This window comes from Scyliorhinus torazame, chromosome 16 (genome assembly GCF_047496885.1).
Source record: "Scyliorhinus torazame isolate Kashiwa2021f chromosome 16, sScyTor2.1, whole genome shotgun sequence".
Lineage (NCBI taxonomy): Eukaryota > Metazoa > Chordata > Chondrichthyes > Carcharhiniformes > Scyliorhinidae > Scyliorhinus > Scyliorhinus torazame.
In genome coordinates, this window is record NC_092722.1 from 50,055,668 (window position 1) to 50,081,164 (window position 25,497).

At 43.3% G+C, this 25,497-nt stretch overlaps 1 protein-coding gene across 4 annotated transcripts in view; it reads left to right on the forward strand.

Annotated features, from left to right (window-relative positions):
• Positions 1-25,497, forward strand: part of mtor (mechanistic target of rapamycin kinase) — a 436,061-nt gene that overhangs the window by 285,258 nt on the left and 125,306 nt on the right. For all 4 annotated transcript variants that reach the window (XM_072478465.1, XM_072478464.1, XM_072478466.1 and 1 more), the window contains 4 exons: positions 2,692-2,769; positions 19,654-19,761; positions 22,084-22,209; positions 22,836-22,967. In XM_072478465.1, coding sequence (XP_072334566.1) covers positions 2,692-2,769; positions 19,654-19,761; positions 22,084-22,209; positions 22,836-22,967 — 444 coding nt within the window. The remainder of the gene's footprint in view (positions 1-2,691; positions 2,770-19,653; positions 19,762-22,083; positions 22,210-22,835; positions 22,968-25,497) is intronic.

Below are 25,497 nucleotides of genomic sequence, written 5' to 3' on the forward strand. Positions count from 1 at the left end.
AACTATTTGTAACCCCTCCGGGTGCTCCGGTTTCCTCCCACTGTCCAAACGATGTGCAGGTTAGGTGGATTGGCCATGCCAAATTGCCCTTAGTGTCCACAAAAGTGGGGTTACTGGGTTATGGGGATAGGGTGGAGGTGTGGGCTTAATTAGGGTGCCTTTTCCAAGGGCCGGTGCAGACTCAATGGGCCGAATGGCCTCCTGCACTGTAAATTCTATCATCTATGAACCTCTGTAAAGCACTAAAACACATATTTATGCTAAACTGTAGAAACATTTGCCCTTCTAGTTCTCAGCATATGCATGTGTGTGGGCTATTGTTCTTATGTTTGGTCTGCTTTTGTAACCATTGCGAGTGTTTTCTTTTATCGGTGCTGTTCATTGGGAAATATTTGCTTGCCCATCCATCAGCACCTCACCTTTCAGGTGGAAGTCCTTCATCAAAGCTGATGTGTAAGCGGTTCATTTTAAAATTAGAGGTTATCACCAGCATTAAAATTCCACTAATCAGTAACTTCTAGTCTTGGGTATCCACTGAAAAATTAAACTATAATTTCTTCCAAATGCTAACGAGCCTGCTTTGTATATTCAACATTCAAATCCCCCACCCCCTCTTAGATCTACTGGAAGTGGACAGATTTACCTTCTGGGCACTTCATTTGTCTGTCTAAGAGCATTACCTTTTCACCCCAGTAACTTCACTCGAACAAATTTTGTAATTTGATTAAATTTTGATTAAAGGCTTAAGGGCAGCAAAAGAGTTTGTGATTAGGTTCCTAAACTCATACTTAATTGTGAGCACACATGGAAGGTAGTGCCTCGTGCTGGAAACACATCTCCAAACCAGCCATTTGAGGTTTTAAAATGATGTCACTGGGACATAACATGCTTACTGCCAGCTGTTTTTTGCCTCGTACTGAGGCCTGATTGCTCTGACCTACTTCCTGTCGTCAACTTGAGTTGCAGCGACCCCTGACCTCTTCAATAAATCACTAACATCTGACCAAAGCTTTAAAATACAATAATCTCCAGTCCAGTATTATTAATGTGTGTTACCTGTACCTCCCTTTATTCTGGGTACTCCTCCTTGGAACTTGCTGTAACCACTCCAGTGTTGCTTCATAATGTTCTTCAGCTGTTGGTTTGGCATATTTCCCTCCCCTTGCTATGTACTATAGAATACTTGTTTTAAAGTTTAATTTATATTTATTTCTTCATAAGTTTTAGTTACTACTATTAATTTCTCTGTTTGCCGCTTGTTATATTAAGCAGTACCTGAACTTGGTATTCAAGTGGGGAGCCAATTGCTGTCAAAAAACAATTGAAGGACTTTTGTGAAATATAGTCAATACAGATGTTCAGCTAAGCCCAACTTTAATCAGTTTGCAATACAATCCCTTCAGGAATTTGCCAAGGCACCTAAGAAGGGACATTATCCTTCTGACAAATGCTTTTGGAAATGACCTTTGCGAAACCTGAAAACCCCAACTGTAGCTGTCAGTTTAAATTAGCAGGTTCATGTATATATGAAATGATGAGTCACATATGCAAGCTTTTCCACATACGGTTTTACAATGTATAGCGATATATATACAAGTGGACTATATACAAACTAAGATTTAACAATTAGCTTTCCACCTGAATTAAAATTAACTTGTTTTAACCTAAGAATATTTTTTTTTCTTTAAAACTAGGATGATAGCAAGAAAGTAATTGTTAGTTTTACATCTAATTTTATTTGGTTTTGAAAATAAGCTTTGATTGTGAGTAGTTGTGTAAATTTGTGACTATATGTTAATGCAGAATTGTTATTTCTAATATGTGCTTGTGCCCACCATCAATAAGAATAAAGGGAACTTCTTGAGCTTTAGTGAACAAACATGAACAGGAGCTTACTGAAATAATGGGATTGTCTACTGTGGGCATGTAAGAAACAATGTGACGTTTTAACTCTTGTTTACAAGCGGTGTAGACTGACGCACACACCCACTACTTTGTGCCTTTCTATAAAAATAAATTGAGACCAGACCTCTTTTTTTTAAATATAAATTTAGATTGCCCAATTATTTTTTCCAATTAAGGGGCAATTTAGTGTGGCCAATCCATCTACTCTGCACATTTTTGGGTTGTGAGGGCGAAACCCACGCAGACACGGGGAGAATGTGCAAACTCCACACGGACAGTGACCCAGAGCCGGGGTCGAACCTGGGACCTCAGCACCTGAGGCAGCCGTACTAACCACTAGGCCACCGTGCTGCCTGAAACCAGACCTCTTATGATGTTGCAGAATAACCTAATCATAAAGGGGAATAGCTGGGACCTTGATGGAATTGCTGCCCCGTACCCCATACCTATTCAAACTTGCATCAGCAACTCCGTACTTGGCTTCTTCAGAAATTGCATTTCTAGCCTCTGCTGAAAAGACGACATAAGAATTCCACTTGGTGGCATTTTTCTTGTTGGTCACAAAAGCATCACTTGGGGTTTAAATGGATATACCCTTATTTAGCTGAACTCTGCATTCTGTGCATCAGTGCTATTGGATGGGGCGGGGTTGGAATTTGGAGAGAGAATATATTAACAATAACTCTAGTAGGTGGCCTTTTCAATTAGTTTACCAGGATAAAGTAGCAGCATATTGTTAGAGGACATATCAATAAAACAATTAATATTTTTCCTCTTCCGTTGTAGTGCATTGACAAGGCTAGAGACTTGCTAGATACAGAGTTAACTGCTATGGCTGGGGAGAGCTACAGCCGTGCCTACGGGGTGAGTCTAAGAAAGATTGAATTTCACGATCCATTCGAAACGTATAATAATTTTTGTTCTTCAGTTGCGTTATTTGTTCATTAATGATGCAAACCTTTCGATCTCAGGAGTAATAAATGATGAAAACTTGGCAGTTTTGCCCCTATCAGCTCGTCGATACTACCAGGTTGCATCAATTTAGGTTCTAATTGAGGATGGCTGCATACGTGGATTTCAATGACTAAACTGCTACCATATGTGCAGAAATAGTTTAGAATATTATCCAGTTTCTGCAATGATGCGTTTGAAATCCATAGAAGAAATTGTTGACAAAAACTGTCAATAATGCTACCTATTGTAATTACTTTAGAAACATCACTCAACTCTCTCCTCATGCACTGTAAATACTTGTGTTACTGGCTTGTTTGAATTATTTATCCGATAGTCCATATTTTTCACGTTAGGTCTTGAACAGTGGATTGTATGATTGATGAATTGTTAAAATTGGAAAATATAAATTTAACAACAGTTACGTTAATGTGGCAGACACAGAACAAAAATAAAAAACACAAAACAGCATAATTCATTTTTGTTCTTGATTCCAGTGACAGGTATGTACCATAGATTTCCATTGACTTGATTTGTGCCCATGTGTTTTTTTTATAGATTCAGGTAATAGATCATATTTTGTCTTGACAAATAAAAGCCAGGAACTAGTCTTTTTTTTGCTCTTTGGTATTTACTGTATTACAGCACATAAATCAGAATATGTGGTACTCTGGACAGCTCCTTAGCAAAGTTGGAAAAGTCTGATTTATATGCCGTTGAAACTAAGTTGAAAAGCTGATTAAGATACTTGAAGTAGTCACTGTCTTTCACTCCTGGAATCGGATTTCATTATTTGGGCTTTCATTTTATTTAAAAGGCCATCTTCATATCACTGAAGTTGTAATTATAAATCAGGTGGAAGTCCAGTCCATAGACTTTATTACTTAAAAGGATAAATGTCATAAGAAACCTAGATGAATAATTCAATAATGCTAAGTCGCAGGTCAAAAGACATGGGCAAACTTATGTTTGCTGCCTGTTGGTTGAAATTTCTTTCTGACCCAATTGTTACATCTATGGACCTCAAAAGCTATATTATCTGACTTTGTCAAGTATACAATAAGACGTAGATTGTATGGATTAGTGAGATTGGTTTGTTTTTAAATAGGCCCTTGTGGAATGCTGGCTTTTAAAATGTTCAAACCTGCACGGAAGCAGGGAAAGTTTTCATTGAGTTCATGCTGCAGTACCTGCTAATTAGACTTTACATGTATCAAAATAAATGTTGTATTTGCATATTGCAGTTTGTTTAATTTTGATTTTGTGAACGTCCTTTGATTTTTATTCTTATGAAATTCCCTTATAACAATTGCAGCTGTGTGGAAAGCTGAGATATAAATACCTGTTGAGTTTTTTTTTAAATTGATGTTTTCAGCACTGCATCTGAAGAAATGTGTTCAAAGAAATGTTGCCTGTAATGTATAGGAATTCAAACCAACGCTAATATTATCCCTGATGATGAGATTGAGATTAACACTCAACTCTTCAAACTGTATCAACAAGTCACACTCCATTTTCACACTGATTCTGAGGTGTAACACAATCTGGCTAGTGTGGAGTTTTGCAATTGAATTGATAAGAATGGTTTGGAATGAAAGGGAAAGACTAAACCATGAAGGAATTTGTACAAAAAATACTTCTTTAATTTGAGGAAACGAGAGCCAATGTAGGTCAGTGAAGATTTGGTGCGGGTTAAGGTGTAGCAGCAGAGTTCTGGATGAACAGAGGTTACGGAAGTCAGAAAGGAGGTGAGATGGAGAGAATTAGGATAGTCGAGTCTGGAGTTGACAAAATTGTGGATAGAATTTCAGTAACTGTGGTTGAAATGGGAGCAAAGTAGGGTGATGATGCAGGGATTCTTGTGGATTGAGGTCAGAAGGTGATTGGTGAAGAAGCTGAATACGGTTTGGCCTAGAACATTGCCCTGAGGAACTCGTTCAATAATGTCCAAGGCTGAGATGATTGGCCTCCTTTGTGCTGGAAATTACTCCTGACCATGGAAGATTTTCTCCCTTATTCCCTCTGACATCAATTTTACTCGGACTCTTTGATAGCACAGTCGGTCAAATTATCCCTTGATAAAAGAGTGGCTGGCCACTTTCACTGCATCTCTTTGAGCCAAAGCTATAATTACATCTGGAGCCGAATAGTCCTAACAGAACTCAGAGCATTGGTGAGCAAATTATTGTTGAGTAAATATTATTTGATAGTATTGTCAATGACACCTTCCATTACTTTACTGATGATTAAGAGTTGATTGGTAGGGCAGTAATTGGCTGGATCAGATTTGTCCTGCTTTTTGCGGACAGGATATATCTGGACAATTTTCCACATCATCAGGTAGGTGCCAGTATTGTAGCTGTATTATAAGTGGGTGTGTAGCTAGCTCTGAAGCACAGATCCTTCAGCACTATAGCTGAGATGTTTAGGGGGCCCAGAGCCTTTGCTGTAACCAGAGCATGTCGCTGTTTTTGGAGCAAATCAAACTGGCTGAAGACTGGCATCTGCAGTAACGGGAACTTCAGGAGGAAGCAAAAATAGATTATCCACTTGGCAATCCTGTCTGAAGAGAGTTGAAAACACTTCAGCTTTGTTCTTTGTGCTGACGTGCTGGGGTCTGCCATCATTTAAGATTGGGGTGTTTGTTTAGATTCCTGTTCCACAACTGGATGTGGCAGGACTTGCAGAGCTTTGATCTAATCTGTTTGTTGTTAGATCGCTTGGCTCTGTCCCCTGCCCTCATTATTCAATTTTTCGCAAGCTGAACTGATTCATATCTTAAGGGCGCAAATACTGATCCAGAAACTATAATTTATTTTGAAATTATTGTGGTTTAGCACAGGGCTAAAGAGCTGGCTTTTAATTCAGACCAAGACAGGCCAGCAGCACGGTTCAATTCCATCAGCATCCCCGAACAGGCGCCGGAATGTGGCGACTAGGGGCTTTTCACAGTAACTTCATTTGAAGCCTACACGTGACAATAAGCGATTTTCATTTTCATTTCATTTCAACAAATCCAAAAACATTTCTTTTAATTTTTACCATCTATGAATCGATTCTGTTTCAGACCTAACGACAAAAAATGGTATGTGCCACACTAACACTAATTAATCAACCTTGCTTAACTTTTTCTGGTCATCATATTGCTCTATTTGGCTGGCCAAAGGAGCTGCTGATGTTCCTCTTCTATTTTGTTAATTTGGGCTACAGGAAGCATTGATCCGGACTTCCGGGTGCGGTGATGACCAGCTAAGTCGCACGTTTCGGCACCTCCCGTTTTAACGGACTTTTGGGCTCTTATCGGGAGCCCCAAAGGCAATTTTCGAAGGCTAAACCCACTGTGAGGCGACATAGAAGGGAGTCCCCCCGGATGTGAATGGATAGAAGAGATAATAGTGGCCAGATTGTGGAGGATCCTCTGGAGCAGCGGCAAAGAAGGGAAGTGAGAAGCAAGATGGCGGCGGAAGGTGGCCAGTTGGTATGGGGCCTGGAACAGCAGGAGTTCCTCCGACGATGTGTGGAGGAGCTCAAGAAGGAGGTGCTGGCGCCGATGCTGCAGGCGATTGAGGGGTTAAAGGAGGCGCAGAAGACCCAAGAGATGGAGCTCCGTGGAGTGAAGGCAAAAGCTGCCGAAAACGAGGACGAGATACAGGGCTTGGTGGTGAAGACGGAGACGCACGAGGTACTGCATAAGAGGTGTATGGAGAGACTGGAAGCCCTGGAAAATAGCTCGAGGAGGAAGAACTTAAGAATCTTGGGTCTTCCCGAAGGGGCAGAGGGAGCGGACGTTGGGGCGTATGTGAGCATGATGCACCATACCTTAATGGGAGCTGAGGCCCCGACGGGCCCCCTGGAAGTGGAGGGAGCGTACCGAGTCCTCGTGAGAAGACCAAAGGCAGGAGAAATACCTCGAGCAATAGTGGTGAGGTTCCACCGCTACAAGGACAGGGAGATGGTCCTGAGATGGGCGAAAAAGACACGGAGCAGCAGGTGGGAGAACGCGGTGATCCGCGTGTATCAGGATTGGAGTGCGGAGGTGGCGAGAAGGAGGGCGAGTTTCAATCGGGCCAAGGCGGTCGGTGCTCCACAAGAGGAAAGTGAAATTCGGAATGTTGCAGCCGGCAAGACTGTGGGTTACACACCAGGGTAAACACCACTACTTCGAGACGGCAGAGGAGGCGTGGACATTTATTGAAGAGGAGAAGTTGGACTAGATTTGAGAAAGAGTGTTTGAAATGAAGTAGCGAGGTGGTGGCAAGGGACTTTGAATCAGATGGTGGAAAATTTTCTTTCCCCTCGAAGAGGGGGGACACGAAGAAATGTGGGCGCCGGTGGGGAAGGAGAGAGGGAGCTGCGCCATCAGGGGCGGGGCCGAGAGGGAAGCGCGGGCTTTGTTCCCGCGCTATGGAAATTGTGGCGGGAAAAGGGGGCGCAGGAAGGAGGGGGCTTCACATAATGGGAGGCTAAGGATAAACGGGGGAAGCCGAGGTCAGCCAGAGTTTGCTGACTTCCGGAAGCAATATGGGGGGAGCAACTAAGCTAGAGAGGGATCTGGGGGGGGGGGGGTTAACTGGGTTGCTGCTGCTAAGGGGAAGGGGGAGCTGTTACGGGATGGGATGGTCGGGACGGAATGGCACCGTCCGGGGGATAAGCGGGTGCGTGGGAACCGGGTGAGGAGCTGGTCTAAAAAAGGGGATGGCTAGTCGACGAGGGTGGGGGAGGTAAAGAGCCCCCCAACCCGGTTGATCACGTGGAACGTGAGAGGGTTGAATGGGCCGATTAAGAGGGCAAGACTATTTGCGCACCTAAAGAAGCTAAAGGCAGACGTGGTCATGCTTCAGGAGACGCACCTGAAACTGGCGGATCAGGTCAGATTAAGAAAAGGATGGGTGGGACAGGTATTCCACTCGGGCTTGGATGCGAAAAATAGAGGGGTGGCAATACTGGTGGGGAAACGGGTATTGTTTGAGGCGAAGACCACAGTGGTGGACAGTGGGGGTAGATACGTGATGGTGAGTGGCAGATTGCAAGGTGAGGCGGTGGTGCTGGTGAACGTATATGCCCTGAACTGGGATGATGCGAATTTTATGAAGCGTATGTTGGGGCGCATCCCGGACCTGGAGATGGGAAAGTTGGTAATGGGGGGGACTTCAATACGGTGCTGGACCCAGGGCTGGAGCGGTCCAGATCTAGGGCTGGACCGGTCCAGATCTAGGACCAGGAAGAGGCCGGCAGTGGCCAAGGTGCTTAAGGGCTTTATGGAGCAGATGGGAGGAGTGGATCTCTGGAGATTTACTAGACCAAGGAGTAAAGAGTTTTCCTTCTTCTCCCATGTCCACAAAGTGTACTCCCGGATAGACTTCTTTGTCCTGGGAAGGGCGCTGATCCCGAAGGTGGCAGGAACGGAGTATTCGGCTATAGCCGTTTCAGATCATGCCCCACATTGGGTAGATCTGGAATGTAGGAGAGGAAAAGGAGCAACGCCCACTCTGGAGATTAGATATGGGACTGTTGGCGGACGAGGGGGTATGTGTAAGAATGAGGGGATGTATTGAAAGGTACCTAGAGATCAATGATGACGGAGAGGTCCAGGTGGGAGTGGTCTGGGAGGCGCTGAAGGTGGTGGTTAGAGGGGAGCTGATCTCCATAAGGGCCCATAAGGGGAAACAAGAGGGTTAAGAAAGGGAGAGATTGTTAGGGGGAGATTTTGAGGGTGGATAGGCAATATGCGGAGGCTCCAGATGAAGGGCTATACAGGGAAAGACGGAGATTGCACACGGACCTTGACTTGTTGACCACGGGTAAGGCGGAGGCACAATGGAGGAAGGCACAGGGAGTGCAGTATGAATATGGAGAGAAGGCGAGCCGGCTGCTGGCCCAACAACTTAGGAAGAGGGGGGCGGCGAGAGAGATTGGAGGGGTTAGAGACGAGGAGGGAAAGATGGAACGGTGAGCGGAGAGGGTGAACGGGGTGTTTAAGGTATTTTACGAGAGGCTATATAAGGCTCAACCCCCGGAAGGGAAAGAGGGAATGATGCATTTCCTAGACCAGCTGGAGTTCCCGAAGGTTGAGGAACAGGAGATGACAGGACTGGGAGCGCAGATTGAGGTGGAGGAGGTGGTAAAAGGAATTGGGAACATGCAGGCAGGGAAGGCCCCGGGACCGGATGGGTTCCCGGTGGAGTTCTATAGGAAATACGTGGACCTGCTGGCCCCACTTCTGACGAGAACCTTTGATGAGGCTAGGGAAAGGGGGACACTACCCCCGACGATGTCGGAGGCGACGATATCGCTGATCCTGAAAAGAGACAAAGACCCGCTGCAGTCCGGGTCATACAAGCCTATTTCCCTCTTGAACGTAGATGCCAAGCTTTTTGCCAAGGTGATGGCGACGAGGATAGAGGACTGTGTCCCTGGGGTGGTGCATGATGATCAAACGGGGTTTGTTAAAGGGAGGCAATTGAATGCTAACATACGGAGGCTGTTGGGGGTGATGATGATGCCCCCACCGGAGGGGGAGGCGGAGATAGTGGTGGCGATGGATGCAGAGAAAGCATTTGATAGAGTGGAGTGGGACTACCTGTGGGAAGTACTGAGGAGATTTGGAGAGGGGTTCATTAGATGGGTTCAGCTCCTGTACAGGGCCCCGGTGGCAAGTGTGATTACAAATAGGCAACGATCTGACTACTTCCGACTATATAGGGGTACAAGACAGGGATGTCCCCTGTCCCCGTTACTGTTTGCGTTGGCAATTGAGCCATTGGCCATAGCGCTGAGGGGCTCTAGGAAGTGGAGGGGGGTACTTAGAGGAGGAGAAGAGCATCGGGTGTCATTATACGCAGATGATTTGTTGTTGTATGTCGCGGACCCAGTGGAGGGGATGCCTGAGATAATGCAGACACTCAGGGAGTTTGGAGAATTTTCAGGATATAAATTGAATATGGGGAAGAGTGAACTGTTTGTGATGCACCCCGGGGAACAGGGCAGGGGAATAGACGATTTACCATTGAGGAGGGTAAGAAGAGATTTCCGGTATTTAGGGATCCAGGTGGCCAGGAACTGGGGAACCTTGCATAAGCTTAACTTGGCACGACTGGTAGAGCAGATGGAAGAGGACTTTAGGAGGTGGGACATGGCGCCCCTGTCATTGGCGGGCAGGGTGCAGGCGGTTAAAATGGTGGTCCTTCCGAGGTTTCTTTTTGTGTTCCAGTGCCTCCCTGTACTGATTACAAAGGCCTTTTTTAAGAAGGTGGACAAGAGTATTATGAGCTTTGTGTGTGCTGGAAAGACCCCAAGAGTAAAGAGGGGGTTCCTGCAGCGCAGTAGGGACAGAGGGGGACTGGCACTGCCGAGTCTAAGTGATTATTATTGGGCCGCCAACGTGTCAATGATATGTAAGTGAATGAGGGAAGGGGAAGGAGCGGCGTGGAAAAGACTGGAGATGGCGTCCTGTAGGGGAACTAGCTTAAAAGCACTGGCGACGGCGCCGTTACCGTTCTCCCCGAAAAAATACACCACAAACCCAGTGGTGGTGGCAACTCTGAAAATTTGGGGGCAGTGGAGACGACATAAGGGAGTGACGGGTGCCTCAGTGTGGTCCCCGATAAGGAACAACCATAGGTTCGTCCCGGGAAGGATAGATGGGGGATTTAAATCTTGGCAGCGAGCAGGAATTGCGAAATTGCAGGACTTGTTCTTAGACGGGACGTTCGCGAGTCTGGGAGCACTGACAGAAAAATATGGGTTGCCACCTGGGAATGCATTTCGCTATATGCAAATGAGGGCATTTGTGAGGCAGCAGGTGAGGGAATTTCCGCAGCTCCCGGCGCAAGAGATCCAGGACAGAGTGATTTCGGGGGCATGGGTCGGTGATGGTAGGGTGTCAGATATATATAGGGAAATGAGAGACGAGGGGGAGACGATGGTAGAGGAGCTGAAGGGAAAATGGGAGGAGGAGCTGGGGGAAGAGATTGAGGAGGGGCTGTGGGCAGATGCCCTAAGTAGGGTAAACTCTTCGTCCTCGTGTGCCAGGCTCAGCCTGATACAATTCAAGGTTCTACACAGGGCGCATATGACGGGAGCAAGGCTGAGTAGGTTTTTTGGAGTGGAAGATAGGTGCGGGAGATGCGCGGGAAGCCCGGCGAACCACACCCACATGTTTTGGTCATGTCCGGTATTGCATGAGTTCTGGGTGGGTGTGGCAAAAGTGATCTCAAAGGTGGTGGGGGTCCGGGTCAAACCAAGCTGGGGGTTGGCTATATTTGGGGTTGCAGATGAGCCGGGAGTGCAGGAGGCGAGAGAGGCCGACGTGTTGGCCTTTGCGTCCCTAGTAGCCCGGCGAAGGATTCTACTTATGTGGAAAGAAGCTAAGCCCCCGGGTGTGGAGGCCTGGATGAACGACATGGCAGGGTTTATAAAACTGGAACGGATAAAATATGCATTAAGAGGTTCGGCTCAGGGGTTCACCGGGCGGTGGCAACCGTTCCTCGACTATCTTGCAGAGCGATAAGGGAAAATAGGAAAGGCAGCAGCAGCAGCCCGGTGGGGGGGGGGGCTCATTTGGGTCTTCAGGGGTTTTATGTGTGTTAATATATTAGTTATTTATATTTGATTTCACAAAGTTACTATTTTAGTTATTATTTCTATTGTTTCTTATTTTGTTGTTGGCAGTTGCCGTTAGTCAGCATATTATTTATTTAAAAAACGATCAATGTATATATTATTACAAAGTTGTAAAATGGGAAATTTTTGTTTGATCGAAAAATTTTAATAAAATATATTTTTTATAAAAAAGGAACAATTGATCCACCCCATCCAACGTTTTTGTTGATGTGGAGATGCCAGCGTTGGACTGGGGTGAGCACAGAAAGAAGTCTTTAACACCAGGTTAAAGTCCAACAGGTTTGTTTCAAATCACTAGCTTTCGGAGCGCTGCTCCTTCCTCAGGTGAATGAAGAGGTATGTTCCAGAAACATATATATATAGACAAAGTCAAAGATGCAAGACGATACTTTGAATGCGAGCATTTGCAGGTAATTAAGTCTTTACAGATCCAGAGATGGGGTAACCCCAGGTTAAAGAGGTGTGAATTGTGTCAAGCCAGTACAGTTGGTAGGATTTCATAAGCCCAGGCCAGATGGTGGGGGATGAATGTAATGCAACATAAATCCAATGTCCCGGTTGAGGCCGTACTCAAAGAACAAAGAACAAAGAAATGTACAGCACAGGAACAGACCCTTCGGCCCTCCAAGCCCGTGCCGACCATACTGCCCGACTAAACTACAATCTTCTACACTTCCTGGGTCCGTATCCTTCTATTCCCATCCTATTCATATATTTGTCAAGATGCCCCTTAAATGTCCCTATCGTCCCTGCCTCCACTACCTCCTCCGGTAGTGAGTTCCAGGCACCCACTACCCTCTGCGTAAAAAACTTGCCTCGTACATCTACTCTAAACTTTGCCCCTCTCATCTTAAACCTATGCCCCCTAGTAATTGACCCCTCTGCCCTGGGGAAAAGCCTCTGACTATCCACTCTGTCTATGCCCCTCATAATTTTGTATACCTCTATCAGGTCGCCCCTCAACCTCCTTCGTTCCAGTGAGAACAAACCGAGTTTATTCAATCGCTCCTCATAGCTTATGCCCTCCATACCAGGCAACATTCTGGTAAATCTCTTCTGCACCCTCTCTAAAGCCTCCACATCCTTCTGGTAGTGTGGCGACCAGAATTGAACACTATACTCCAAGTGTGGCCTAACTAAGGTTCTATACAGCTGCAACATGACTTGCCAATTCTTATACTCAATGCCCCGGCCAATGAAGGCAAGCATGCCGTATGCCTTCTTGACTACCTTCTCCACCTGTGTAGCCCCTTTCAGTGATCTGTGGACCTGTACTCCTAGATCTCTTTGACTTTCAATACTCTTGAGGGTTCTACCATTCACTGTATATTCCCTACCTGCATTAGCCCTTCCAAAATGCATTACCTCACATTTGTCCAGGTTAAACTCCATCTGCCATCTCTCCGCCCAAGTCTGCAGACAATCTAAATCCTGCTGTATCCTCAGACAGTCCTCATCGCTATCCGCAATTCCACCAACCTTTGTGTCGTCTGCAAACTTACTAATCAGACCAGTTACATTTTCCTCCAAATCATTTATATATACTACAAAGAGCAAAGGTCCCAGCACTGATCCCTGTGGAACACCACTGGTCACAGCCCTCCAATTAGAAAAGCATCCCTCCATTGCTACCCTCTGCCTTCTATGGCCTAGCCAGTTCTGTATCCACTCATGTGTGCGGAACTTGGCTATAAGTTTCTGCTTGGCGATTTTGCGTTGTCGCGTGTCCTGAAGGCCGCCTTGGAGAACGCTTACCCAGAGATCAGAGGCTTAATACCCTTGACTGCTGAAGTGTTCCCCGACTGGAAGGGAACATTCCAACCTGGCGATTGTCGCGCGATGACCGTTCATCTGTTGTCGCAGCGTCTGCATGGTCTCGCTTGTGACAATTCACACCTCTTTAACCTGGGGTTATCCCTATCTCTGGATCTGTAAAGACTTAATTACCTGCAAATGCTCGCATTCAAAGTATCAACTTGCATCTTTGACTTTGTCTATATATATATATGTTTCTGGAACATATCTCTTTATTCACCTGAGGAAGGAGCAGTGCTCTGAAAGCTAGTGATTTGAAACAAACCTGTTGGACTTTAACCTGGTGTTGTAAGACTTCTTACTGAACATTTTTGTTGTTCAGTTTGGGCATCCATTATCATTAAGGAGCCCCCCATCCCCACTGCCAATTGATTGGATTTTAGCATACGCTACTTAGAGGACGTACAGCTTGTGCACTGGTAGTTTATGTAAACAATTGGGCAATTAGATTGTTTATCATGTGCAGCAGAAGGATTCCATTACCCATCAATGAAAGGGATCTCACTCACGCTGACCAGATTGTATTGGGTGACGACTCAGAATTTTTTGTCTGAGCTCCAGCCTTCGCTGGTCAGGGCTCCCTGAAGCAGGACTGGAACTTCTATACCCACTGGCTCACAGGCAGAAATGGTAACATTTTTGCTCACTCCTCCACTGGTCATTGATGGACTCAAATGTATAGCGCCTAATGGTAATATGTCAACGGGTTAGAACGCTTTTAATACAAAATTGATTACCTTGTTCATAGCATAAGAACTTCACGACGATAATGTAGTTTCAAGAGTTAATCATGTCAAAAAGCAAAGCATGTAGTTTCAGTTCAATTTTTTAGAGTTGGATACCAGTAAGGAAATTTAGTTCAAATTGAACCATTTTGGTCTCCAGTGAATGTAGAAAAAAAGACACGAGTATCATAATAACATTGGTACACAAGAACATTATTTTTATTTTATTCAAAGAAATATGAACTACTCTGAAACCCCTTAAGGGGAGCTAATCACAGTTTGGAAAGCAATAAAAAAGAAAAACCGTCTCAAGAAAGAAATATGATAAATACATGGTAAACAGATATGGGCAGACAGCATGGGTTTCATCTGATGCAAGAGTTGGGGGAATTTCATCAAGTGTTAATCCCATTTTTGTCTTCCTCGCTGCTCAATTAGGTGGCTTATTTTGTAATGCTACCTGGAATTGTTGTCCATTTTTGGATTTTCTAATTACCAACATAATATGGGAAAATAACATGTTTAAAAATGACATGTCGTAGATTGTCATGCATCAAAGCAGTGGCTTTGATTCTGTATTCCTGCCATACAAACAGCCCTGGAATCAGCAATATTTGTACATAAAATATAATTTTCAATTAAAACGTCATAATGAAGTATCTGGAAGATGAATCCCATGTGTGTTCTCCTATTTGACAAGGTGAATTTGTTACTGTAGTGCACTTCTTTCAAAATAATTTCAATGCATTTCACACTGACTTTAAGGAATTAAGTTTAAAAATGAAACATCCCTCGCAGCCTATAGCCACAAATGGCAAATGCATTATTTGTCAGCTTAATCCGTACTTTCACCCCGAATGAGGGAGTTCCGAGTCAAGCCCACTTCCTAACTAGGCTTATTGACTTTCAGATAAGGCATTAAAAGAAGGCCGGAGTTTTGGGAGTTATTCAGGAGGCACAGCATAAATACATCCCAAGGAGGAGGAAACGTGCTGCGGGGAGGACGAGGCATCCATGGTTGACGAGGGAAGTCAAGGACAACAAAAAAGAAAAAGCATGCAAAGGGACGATGATTAGTGGGAAGCCAGAGGATTGGAAAGCCTTTAAAAGCGAGCACAGGACAACTAAAAAAGCAATAAGGGGGGAGAAGATGAAATATGAGTGTAAGCTAGCTAGTAATATAAAAGAAAAATGGGAAGAGTTTTTTTCAATATATAAAAGGTGAGAGAGAGGCAAAAATAGACTGGAAAATGAGGCTGGAGAAGTAACAATAGGAAACAAAGAAGTGGCAAGGGCAGCATGGTGGTGCAGTGGTTAGCATTGCTGCCTCACGGCGCTGAGGTCCCAGATTCAATCGCGACTCTGGGGCACTGTCCACGTGAAGTTTGCACATTCTCCCTGTGTTTGCGTGGGTTTCGATCCCACAACCCAAAGATGTGTAGGGTAGGTGAATTGGCCATGCTAAAATGCTCCTTAATTGGAAAAAATTAATTGTATACTCTAAATTTATTTATTTTTAAAACAAAGAAATGACAGAGGAACTGAATAGTTACTTTGCATCAGTCTTCACGGTGGAACACACAGTGGGATGCCAGAGCTCCAGGAGAATCAGGGGGCACAGGTGAGTGTAGTGGCTATCACTAAAGAAAAGGTTCTGGGGAAACTGAAAGGTCTGAAGGTGGATAAATCACCTGGGTTCTAAAAGAGATAGCTGAAGAGATTATGGCGGCTTTGGTGGTGATCTTTCAGGTATCACTGGAGGCAGGGAGGGTCCCAGAGGACTGGAAAGTGGCTAATTTAACACCACTGTTTTAAGAAGGGAGGCAGGGGCAGCATTGTGGCGCAGTGGTTAGCACTCTGCCTCATGGCGCCGAGGTCCCAGGTTCGATCCCGGCTCTGGGTCACTGTCTGTGTGGAGTTTGCACATTCTCCCCATGTTTGCGTGGGTTTCGCCCCCACAACCCAAAACGATGTGCAGATAGGTGGATTGGCCATGCTAAATTGCCCCTTAACTGGAAAAAATGAATTGGGTCCTCTAAATTAAAAAAAAAAAGAAGGGAGGGAGGCAGAAGACGGGAAATTATATGCTGTGTAGCCTGACTTCGATCAGTGGTAAGATTTTAGAGTCCATTATTAAAGATGAGATCACGGAGTACTTGGAAGTGCATGATAAAATAGGGCTGAGTCAGCACATCTTCGTCAAGGGGAGGTCATGTCTGACAAATCTGTTAGAGTTCTTTGAGGAGGTAACAAGGAAGTTAGACAAAGGAGAACCAGTGGACGTGATTTATTAAGAGCCCATGGTGTTAAGGGTAAGATCCTGGCATAGATAGAGGATTGGCTGACTGGCAGAAGGCAGAGAGTGTGGATAAATGGGTCTTTTTCAGGATATCATCCAGTGACTAATAGTGTGCCTCAGGGGTCTGCTGGGACCACAACATTTCACAATATACATTAACGATTTGGAAGAAGGAACTGAAGGCATTTTTGCTAAGTTTGCAGATGATACAAAAATATGTAGAGGGGCAGGTAGTATTGAGGAAGCAAAGGGGTTGCAGGAGGGCATGGACAGGCTAGGAGGGTGGGCAAAGAAGTGGCAGATGGAACACAATGTGGAAAAGTGTGAGGTTTTTCACTTTGGAAGCAGGAATGAAGGCATAGACTGTTTTCTAAATGGGGAAATGCTTAGGAAATCAGAAGCACAAAGGGACTTGGGAGTTCTTGTTCAGGATTCTCTTAAGGTTAATGTGCAGGTTCAGTCGGCAGTTAGGAAGGCAAATGCAATGTTCGCATTCATGTCAAGAGGGCTAGAATACAAGACCAGGGATGTACTTCTGAGGCTATATAAGGCCCTGGTCAGACCCCATTTGGAGTATTGTGAGCAGTTTTGGGCCCCGTATCTAGGGAAGGATGTGCTGGCCTTGGAAAGGGTCTAAAGGAGGTTCACAAGAATGATCCCTGGAATAAAAAGCTTGTCGTATGAGGAACGGTTGGGTCTGTACTCATTGGAGTTTAGAAGGATGAGGGGGGGGTCTTATTCAAACTTACAGGTTAGTGTGTGGCCTGGATAGAGTGGACGTGGAGAGGATGTTTCCACTGTAGGAAAAACTAGAAGCAGAGGACACAATCTCAGACTAAAGGGACGATCCTTTAAAACAGAGATGAGGAGGAATTTCTTCAGCTGGAGGGTGGTGAATCTGTAGAACTCTTTGCCGCAGAAGGCTGTGGAGGCCAAATCACTGACTGTGTTTAAGACAAAGAGATAGGTTCTTGATCAATAAGGGGATCAGGGGTTATGGGGAGAAGGCACGAGAATGGGGATGAGAAAAATATCAGCCATGATTGAATGGCGGAGCAGAATCGATGGGCCGAGTAGCCTAATTCTGCTCCTATGTCTTGTGGTCTTATTTTGCATAAAGCAAGATCCCAAGGTTATGTTGCCTTGGCCAACATTCCTTTCTTTGACCAACTGACTTTCTTTTCAGTTCATTTACTGCTTGTGCAATCCTGCCATATATAAATTGGCTGCTGCATTGAACTATGTTAAAAGTGACTTTACTTAAAACAAAGTTGGGTATTCAGCTCTGAGGCTTTAAGATGTGATTCAATTTTTGTTTACCCTCATCTGTGAGGGAGTGGCATTTCAAAGCACCAGTTAATCACCAAAGCAAATGATTGTCGCTGTGTGTGGAATCTTGCAGTTAATCATAGATCATATAATTTACAGGGGAGAAGGAGGCCACCCAGCCCATCGAGTCTGCACTGGCCCTTACAAAGAGCACCCTACTCAATGAGCCCACGTATCTACCCCATCCCCGTAACCCCTACTTAACCTTTATGGACACTAAGGGCAATTTAGCATGGCCAATACACCTAACTATGGGAGGAAATCCGAGCACCCGGAGGAAACCCACGCAGACATGGGGAGAACCTGCAGACTCCGCACAGACAGTGACCCAGCAAGGAATCGAACCTGGGACCCTTGTTCCCACCAAAGCAATGATTATTGCTGTTTGTGGAATCTTGCAGTAGCTGCCATGTTCATAAAAGTAACTGCATTTTGAAAAGTAATTAATTGCGTATGAAGTGCTTTGTGACATTCTAAGGATGTGACAACTGGGCTTACTTTGTAATGTTTTTATAGTAATCATGTATGGATTGACACCATGGTCCACGCAGTATAGGGCATGCCTTTTTCGTTGTAAGTCAGATTCTTTCTCTTTCTTAATTTTTTCTCCCTTGAAAGCATTCCCTATTCGTGTATGAGCCACTGCAGTCAATGTAGGCGAGCAGCCTGATGTCATCTGGTGTACATAAATTTGCGATTGAATAATGATCAGGAACAAAAGTCCTTGAACCGTAGCTACCATAATGTAGGAAAATGCAAGTTAACTTGTATAGAGCAAACTGTCACAAAAAGGAATGATCAATTAGTTTATCCCTTTGTAGTGGCTACAGGCAAAATGTTGAGCAGAGTACTGGAAGAATTCCCTTCTCTTTCTCGAAGAGTGTCATGGGATTTTAATTGTCTAGCTGAAATACTGGAACAAACAAAGGCATTGGGGCACAGAGCAGAGCTCATCTAATTCTACTATTTTCATTATTTTGCCATTATTGCATTGTCATCAAAGACTGCACCATGGCATCAAATCTATCTAAGTGTTTTTTTTAAAAAGCTAATATCTAACAATGAGAACCATTGGAAATGTTTTATTCTAGTTTTTCAGTAGCAACAATAGAACTAAGACATTAATTAATGTTAATGTCTCATATTCTTGGACTTTAGGAACTGGTTTGTCACAAAAGGTTCTGTAGGTCCAGCAGAGAATAAGTGGAGCTGACCACAATACCTGCATCAATTTCAAAAGGCTGGTGGATACATTTGGCAGATAGTTATTGAAGAATGGCATAAAAACTTACTCTCTGATATTTGAGATTAGCCTCTTGGGTGGACTTTAGCCTATATACTCATGAAGAAATTGGGTACATGGAGGAGATGGGTTAATTAATTATGCCTGATTAATCTGTTAGATCACCGTGCTCATTGATTACCGTAGGAAGTTGGGGAGCCATATTTTTCCTGAAATTAGCCCTTTTTAAGCTTTTTGCTCTGGAGTTAATATTACTGTTTTAAAAAAAAAAAAAAAAAAAAATTTTTAGAGTACCCAATTCATTTTTTCCAATTAAGGGGCAATTTAGCGTGGCTAATCCACCTATCCTGCACATCTTTGGATTATGGGGGCGAAACCCACGCAAACACGGGGAGAATGTGCAAACTCCACACGGACAGTGACCCAGAGCAGGGATCGAACCTGGGACCTCGGCACCATGGGGCAGCAGTGAAATGAATGAAATGAGAATGAAATGAAAATCGCTTATTGTCACAAGTAGGCTTCAATGAAGTTACTGTGAAATGCCCCTAGTCGCCACATTCCGGCGCCTGTTCGGGGAGGCTGGTACGGGAAGGCGCCACCGTGCTGCCCTAATATTACTGTTAATGGATGATGGTAGTAGACCGGGTTTATCATCTAAGGCATAGGGTGAATGCAATTATCTTGCTCTGTTTCACTCTTTATATGTCTGAAATTGTGAGTAATAAAACATCAGCAGTAAGTGTTGAGTCTTTGTTCTTTAGGCCATGGTTTCCTGTCAGATGCTGTCAGAACTGGAGGAGGTAATCCAATACAAGCTGGTTCCAGAGCGCAGGGAGATCATCAGACAAACCTGGTGGGAACGACTTCAGGCAAGTTAACATTTATTCCAATATCGTTGGCAATCAATCTGAGACAAGGTGCACAATTACCATTCAACTAGCAGAACGTATTATGAAACTACCTTGGCTCTCCAGGAAAAGTCTGGCTCTCAGTCAGGAGTAGAAGTCATGCTGATTATTTTTCATTTCACGGAAGGAATATGAACGTTGGCAGGTTGATTAGTCATGACCCAAGCATATTGCAGAAATAGTGGGCAGAATTTTATCCTCCCCCACAAGCGGGGTGGCTTTCCGCTACCTCCCTACCTGTTGTCCCTGACCTGTCTAAAATGTTATGCGCAACTGAGGGCCTCATTTTGCCACCACCAGGATTTTCCCATGGCAGTGGGAGGCCCCTGCTGCGTTAGAGAACCAGCAACTTTAAAAAAAAGTATTTTATTGGTTTTGCATTTATAATAACATTGCAAGGAACATCACACAGTAATAAATAGATAATTATGGAGTGGGAATATGAGGAAAAAAGAAAAGAAAAAATTGGGAATATAAACAGGTATGTATACAAATGTAATGTGTGTACAGATGCGGGAGGCCCCTAACTTTGTGCCCCCAGTGATCGGTACCTCAACTGTGCCGTATTAACTTTATACATGTTGCCTCCTGGTATTAAATTACGCTAAGGCTGTGTTTGGTGCTACCTGGGCGTACTTTGGTGCTGTTGTTGTGATCACGCCCATGTGCTTCCTTGCCCTTCATCCCCCCCACCCCTGGCTCCGCTGCCTTGTTTGCCCTGTATCCTGGTTGATCCCCCACTCCCCCTTTTCTTCTTCCATTGTCCGTTCTGTCACAGCCTTCCCTCCCCATCCCCCTCTCCCTATATGCCCTTCCCCATATTGGTTGCCCCCCCCCCCCCCCCCTTCCAAACCGCACCTGGTTCTGGACTGTGTGCTTCTCGCCCAATTCCGAATTTGCTCCTTGTCCTGATATTTGTGGAGTTTGGTGAATTGCAGTACCTGTAAAATCTATATTGATACAAAAATTTACATTTCTTGTACCAGTAGTGGTACTTCTATTTTTTTCAGCACTTTTGCAGATAATTCAGACATGCTTTAAAAAATGGATAAGATGCTATTGCATATTCGTAACTTTAGTGCCAAAATTCTTCCCTCCAAATCTGTAAATATAGTACAATCATTTTCAGAAGCTTCCAGCTACATTTAGTTTTCAAAGCTCTTTTTTTAAAATCTATGTTCCTATTGGATTTATTTTGCATTATTTGTAAGATTCAAAGCTACTTCCATGCACAGTTTCAAAGCTGGGGTCATTTCAATGTGGGTTTTTTCTGGTGCATATTTGAAGGAAAGCAGAAGTATGTTGAGACAAATGCCCCATTTTATGTTAAACAAAATTTGTGAAGCTTCTATTTAAGACAACATTCAAGTCTCGTTTACATATTCCAGACTCTGCATGTAAAAATATGCAGGGCATTTGAAGTTGTTTTTAGTTCAAGATTTTTACAATCAAGTGATTATATGCCCAATTACTGGCTGCATCTGAAGTTGAATAGACCAAATAATCCCTTATTTCATAAATAGCATTTCAAGTTTTAATTTAGCTTTTATAGGGGTGTGTTTTTTCAATTAGTTTTTTTATTTTATCCATTCATTAGCCACTGACATTGGCAGGCATAGCCCAATGATGTAAGCCAGATCAGATGGTGTTGTATGCACTAATAATGAGATCTTTGGTTGTGTTTCTATATCACACTGCCAAGTCAATGATTTAATGTTCCTTTTCTCCCCCACTTTCTACTTTCTCTCATAAAGGCATTAACTCATGCTGAGGCACAATTCAAAAATGTTGGCAGTCCTCTGCTACTGCGCTCAATTGGCAATTCTTCATGTGTAAGCTAGACAATGTTCACAGGTTATTTTACTCCATGTGTAGCTCCCATAGCTGAGTCCAGTGCTGTTCACACTTAACATCTACGTATCCAGATTTTCCAGCTGGTGATAGCAATCTAAAGTGAGAGCTGGATTTGACTTTTCCCCTCTTCTGTTGTCTCGACTGAAATCAGCCAAACTGGCTGAAACCAAAGGGAGAGTTTGGCTCAATCTGAGTTTAATGCCACTGCATGTGAGAACATTACCTGCTAAACCATAAGGAGGTATTAAAACACTGTCGCTTGAAATGTGATCATAACATGCCTATTCCACAAAAGCAGAGGGCCAGTAGTATCGAGGAACTAGTATAATTTGGATCAAAGAAAATAAGAACAAATTAAGGAGAATTGTAGAAGTTCTTGAATGATTGGAGACACAGTTCACCTATAGCTTCCTTTTATTTCCTTCACAGGGATGCCAGCAGATAGTAGAAGATTGGCAGCGAATCCTAATGGTTCGTTCCCTTGTCATTGGTCCACATGAAGATATGAGGACTTGGTTAAAGTATGCAAGTCTCTGTGGCAAGAATGGACGTTTGGTAAGAAGGAACAGGAGGAAATGCAGTTCCAGGACTACATCAACCTCATGGTTTAACTTTTGAGTTATGAAATTCCTTCTTTTTTGACAGTGATAAAGTATGATCCCATTACTTCGTGAGTGAACTGACAAACTATAAACTCATGACTTTTGCTTTAAAAACAGCACTACCACAGTTCATAAAATGGTCCTTCATAAAATTTTCATTTCAAATCTATCTCCAATGAGATCGCATACAGGGAAAAAAAACAAATGTAAATGACTATTAGAAGGCTGGAAATAATTGAACCATGATGTGCAAATAATCATTTATTTCCCATTTTTTCATTCTAATCTTACTTTTGTACTTCTATTATAAATTCTTCTCATATTTATAATATGGGCTTTGCAAACATGGCCTGCTGTAATTTCACACTGCAATCCCTCAACGAAGTTGTGAATAGAGCACGAGACGTTTGCATTGGCAGTTTCCATCATGAATGTGGACATGAAAACTTATATTGGGAAAAGCTGGCAGGAAATGTCTGGAGACATAAAGTATAACTTATAGAAAAATAGTAAGTGAAACTTAGACTTTTCTGGAATTATTTTTCAACTGTGCTCTGTATACAACGGTTCTTTTTATAGGCCCTGGCCCATAAGACTCTGATCCAACTGCTTGGCGTAGATCCTTCAAAACACCTTGACCAGCCGCTGTCTACAGTTCACCCCCATGTCACCTATGCTTACATGAAGTACATGTGGAAGAGTGCTCACAAGGTAAGTTCCAACTCATGCTGTATTGCATAGGAATTATAGACGGCAGTTAATTCTCATGAGTTAATTGGATTCATGTCACCTCTTCATAAATGAATAGTCTAAATTGTTGTATTTTATGATTAGAGAAGCTTTAAATACATAGCTTAAATAAGATAAAATAAGGCAGAATACACACCACCGTTGTGTGTTTAGCAGAGGCTTTTTAGCACAGGGCTAAATTGCTGGCTTTGAAAGCAGGCCAGCAACACGGTTCAATTCCCGTAACAGCAGCCTCCCCGAACAGACGCCGGAATGTGGTGACTAGGGGCTTTTCACAGTAATTTCATTTGAAGCCTACTTGTGACAATAAGCGATTTTCATTTCATTCACCGTAGATATGAACTAGTGAAAAACAACTTATGATCAGGAGTCAGAAGGAACTTCTCAGCTCAAAAAGTGATGATTGTAATAAGCCACAAGTCTTTTGGAGATTCAAAACAATAAGCTATTGTTGAGGGCTGAGGGAGTTTGAATAATGGAAGGTCAAACTTAATAGGGTCAATCAGCCTATTTACATCCTTCATGTTTCCTATATTTTGGAAAACAAATTGCTCAAAGCTTTGTTCCTTTCTTGTTATGTTGGCTGCAAAACATGTGCTTTGTGTCAAATTACTTCTTTAGCTGTTTCACCCTGATTACTATGTTGAGATAAGTTACTTCTTGTACAATACTTAAAATAGACTAACTAATTTTTGTTACTCGGATCGCATTTTTTCAATTCCAACTAAATGTGATGATTTTATGAGTTTAAGACTGCTGATGCCAATATTTATTACTACTGGTGCAGGACTCCAGCTTCATCCTACAGTGGCTTCTCACTGTAACACTCTTCTGGAACACATTTCAATAGATTCCTTTCCAGTTGTGGGATTAATATTCTCACTGAAATATTCTTTTGTTTTTGTACTTCAGTAATTGAGCAAGTGACTGTCTCTTTTAAGGGACCTATTCTCCCACTCACAATGACCTTCTTAAACACATGTTTTTTCTAAAATTAACAGCAGTGTAGAACTGTCCCTGGATTGTGTTTCAGTTCTAACAGCAGTATCACAATCATAGCCTCATAAGAGAATAATTGTTCTCCCGTCCTGACAGACATATAATGTACACACACACACCATATTAGCAACATCACCTTTCCTCCAGATTTTTATTCTTTAAAACTGAACAGCCAAGTTCGGTGATGAAAGAAATTTTAAACACATCACAATTGACTGGTACAGATGGTATTGTCGTTGGATTGAAGCTTAATTATTATTTTAAAAATTGTGTCCTGATGAAAATAGATCATTTTTATTTCTTCCGAGTCTGTGCTGGCAGCAAGGCACTTAGCATGGCAACATGGAGGAGCTAAAACAACACGAGGACAAATTTTCTAATTATGTAAACTTCATAACTCTGGTGTGGTTAATTTGCTACACTGAATTCCCTCTTGTAGTTTTATTTTGTAATTACATGTTGTAACTGTTCACCCAAGAAGCTGCAGATAAAATGTCTAGTGACAAACCTTCCTATGATGCTTTTGTGTTACCAGAAGGCTCAATTATATCAGTCAGGGTCAGCATTTGTCCTGCATTTGAGCAAATCGCCCAAATCACATTTGGCTTCTCTGTTCCCATATCCTTTAATTCTGGAAATTATTTGCACATCCTCATCATTCCATGTGCAAATAAGTTTTTTCTAGTTCTCTTACATTTAATCTTGTATTTATGGTCACTCAACCCAAATATCTCTCCCAGCCATGCAGTATGGTTCCCTTAATTTGTTGTCTCACATTAGTTCCAGAATGAGTCCTTCATACTATTATTCTACAACTGAAATGCTCACTACCAATACAATTCATTTGAAAAGGTCTCAACTAATGGTAAGTTTAAAGCTGATTTTTTTTGACCAGAAGCTGGTAATGGAGCAGCATCTACCAATTTCCACCACCAAGGTTAAATTTCACTATAACTGACAGCAGAATAACACACTGACTTGTAGTTATAGTCCATTTAATGTAGCAAAACATCCCAAGGCACTTGACAGAAATCTCAAAAATAAATGCTGAGCAGCTAAAGGAGCTATTAGGAGAGGTGACCAAAATCTTGATTGAAGAGTTTTAAGGAGGGCTCGAAGGAGGGCAGAGAGATGGAGAGCAGAGGACCTGGGAGTTACGTTACAGCATGGAGTGCAGATGGCTGAAGGCACATCCGCTAGTGGTGGACAAAGAATAAGGGATGTGCAAAATTTTGGATTTGGAGGAATGGTATTCTGGGGATGGTGGGGGTTGGGGAGTGGTGTTATAGGGTTGGAATAGGTTAATGAAATTGGCCCTGAAGAGATTTAAACCCAATGAGAATTTTAAATTGGAAGCATTGGGAAACAGGGAGCCAAATAGATCTGCAAGGAGACAGGCAGAAGAGTGTTGAGATGTTGGAATAATCAAAGCTAGAGATAACGAGACATGACATGAGAGTTTCAGAAATAGATGGACTGAGGTAGACGATGT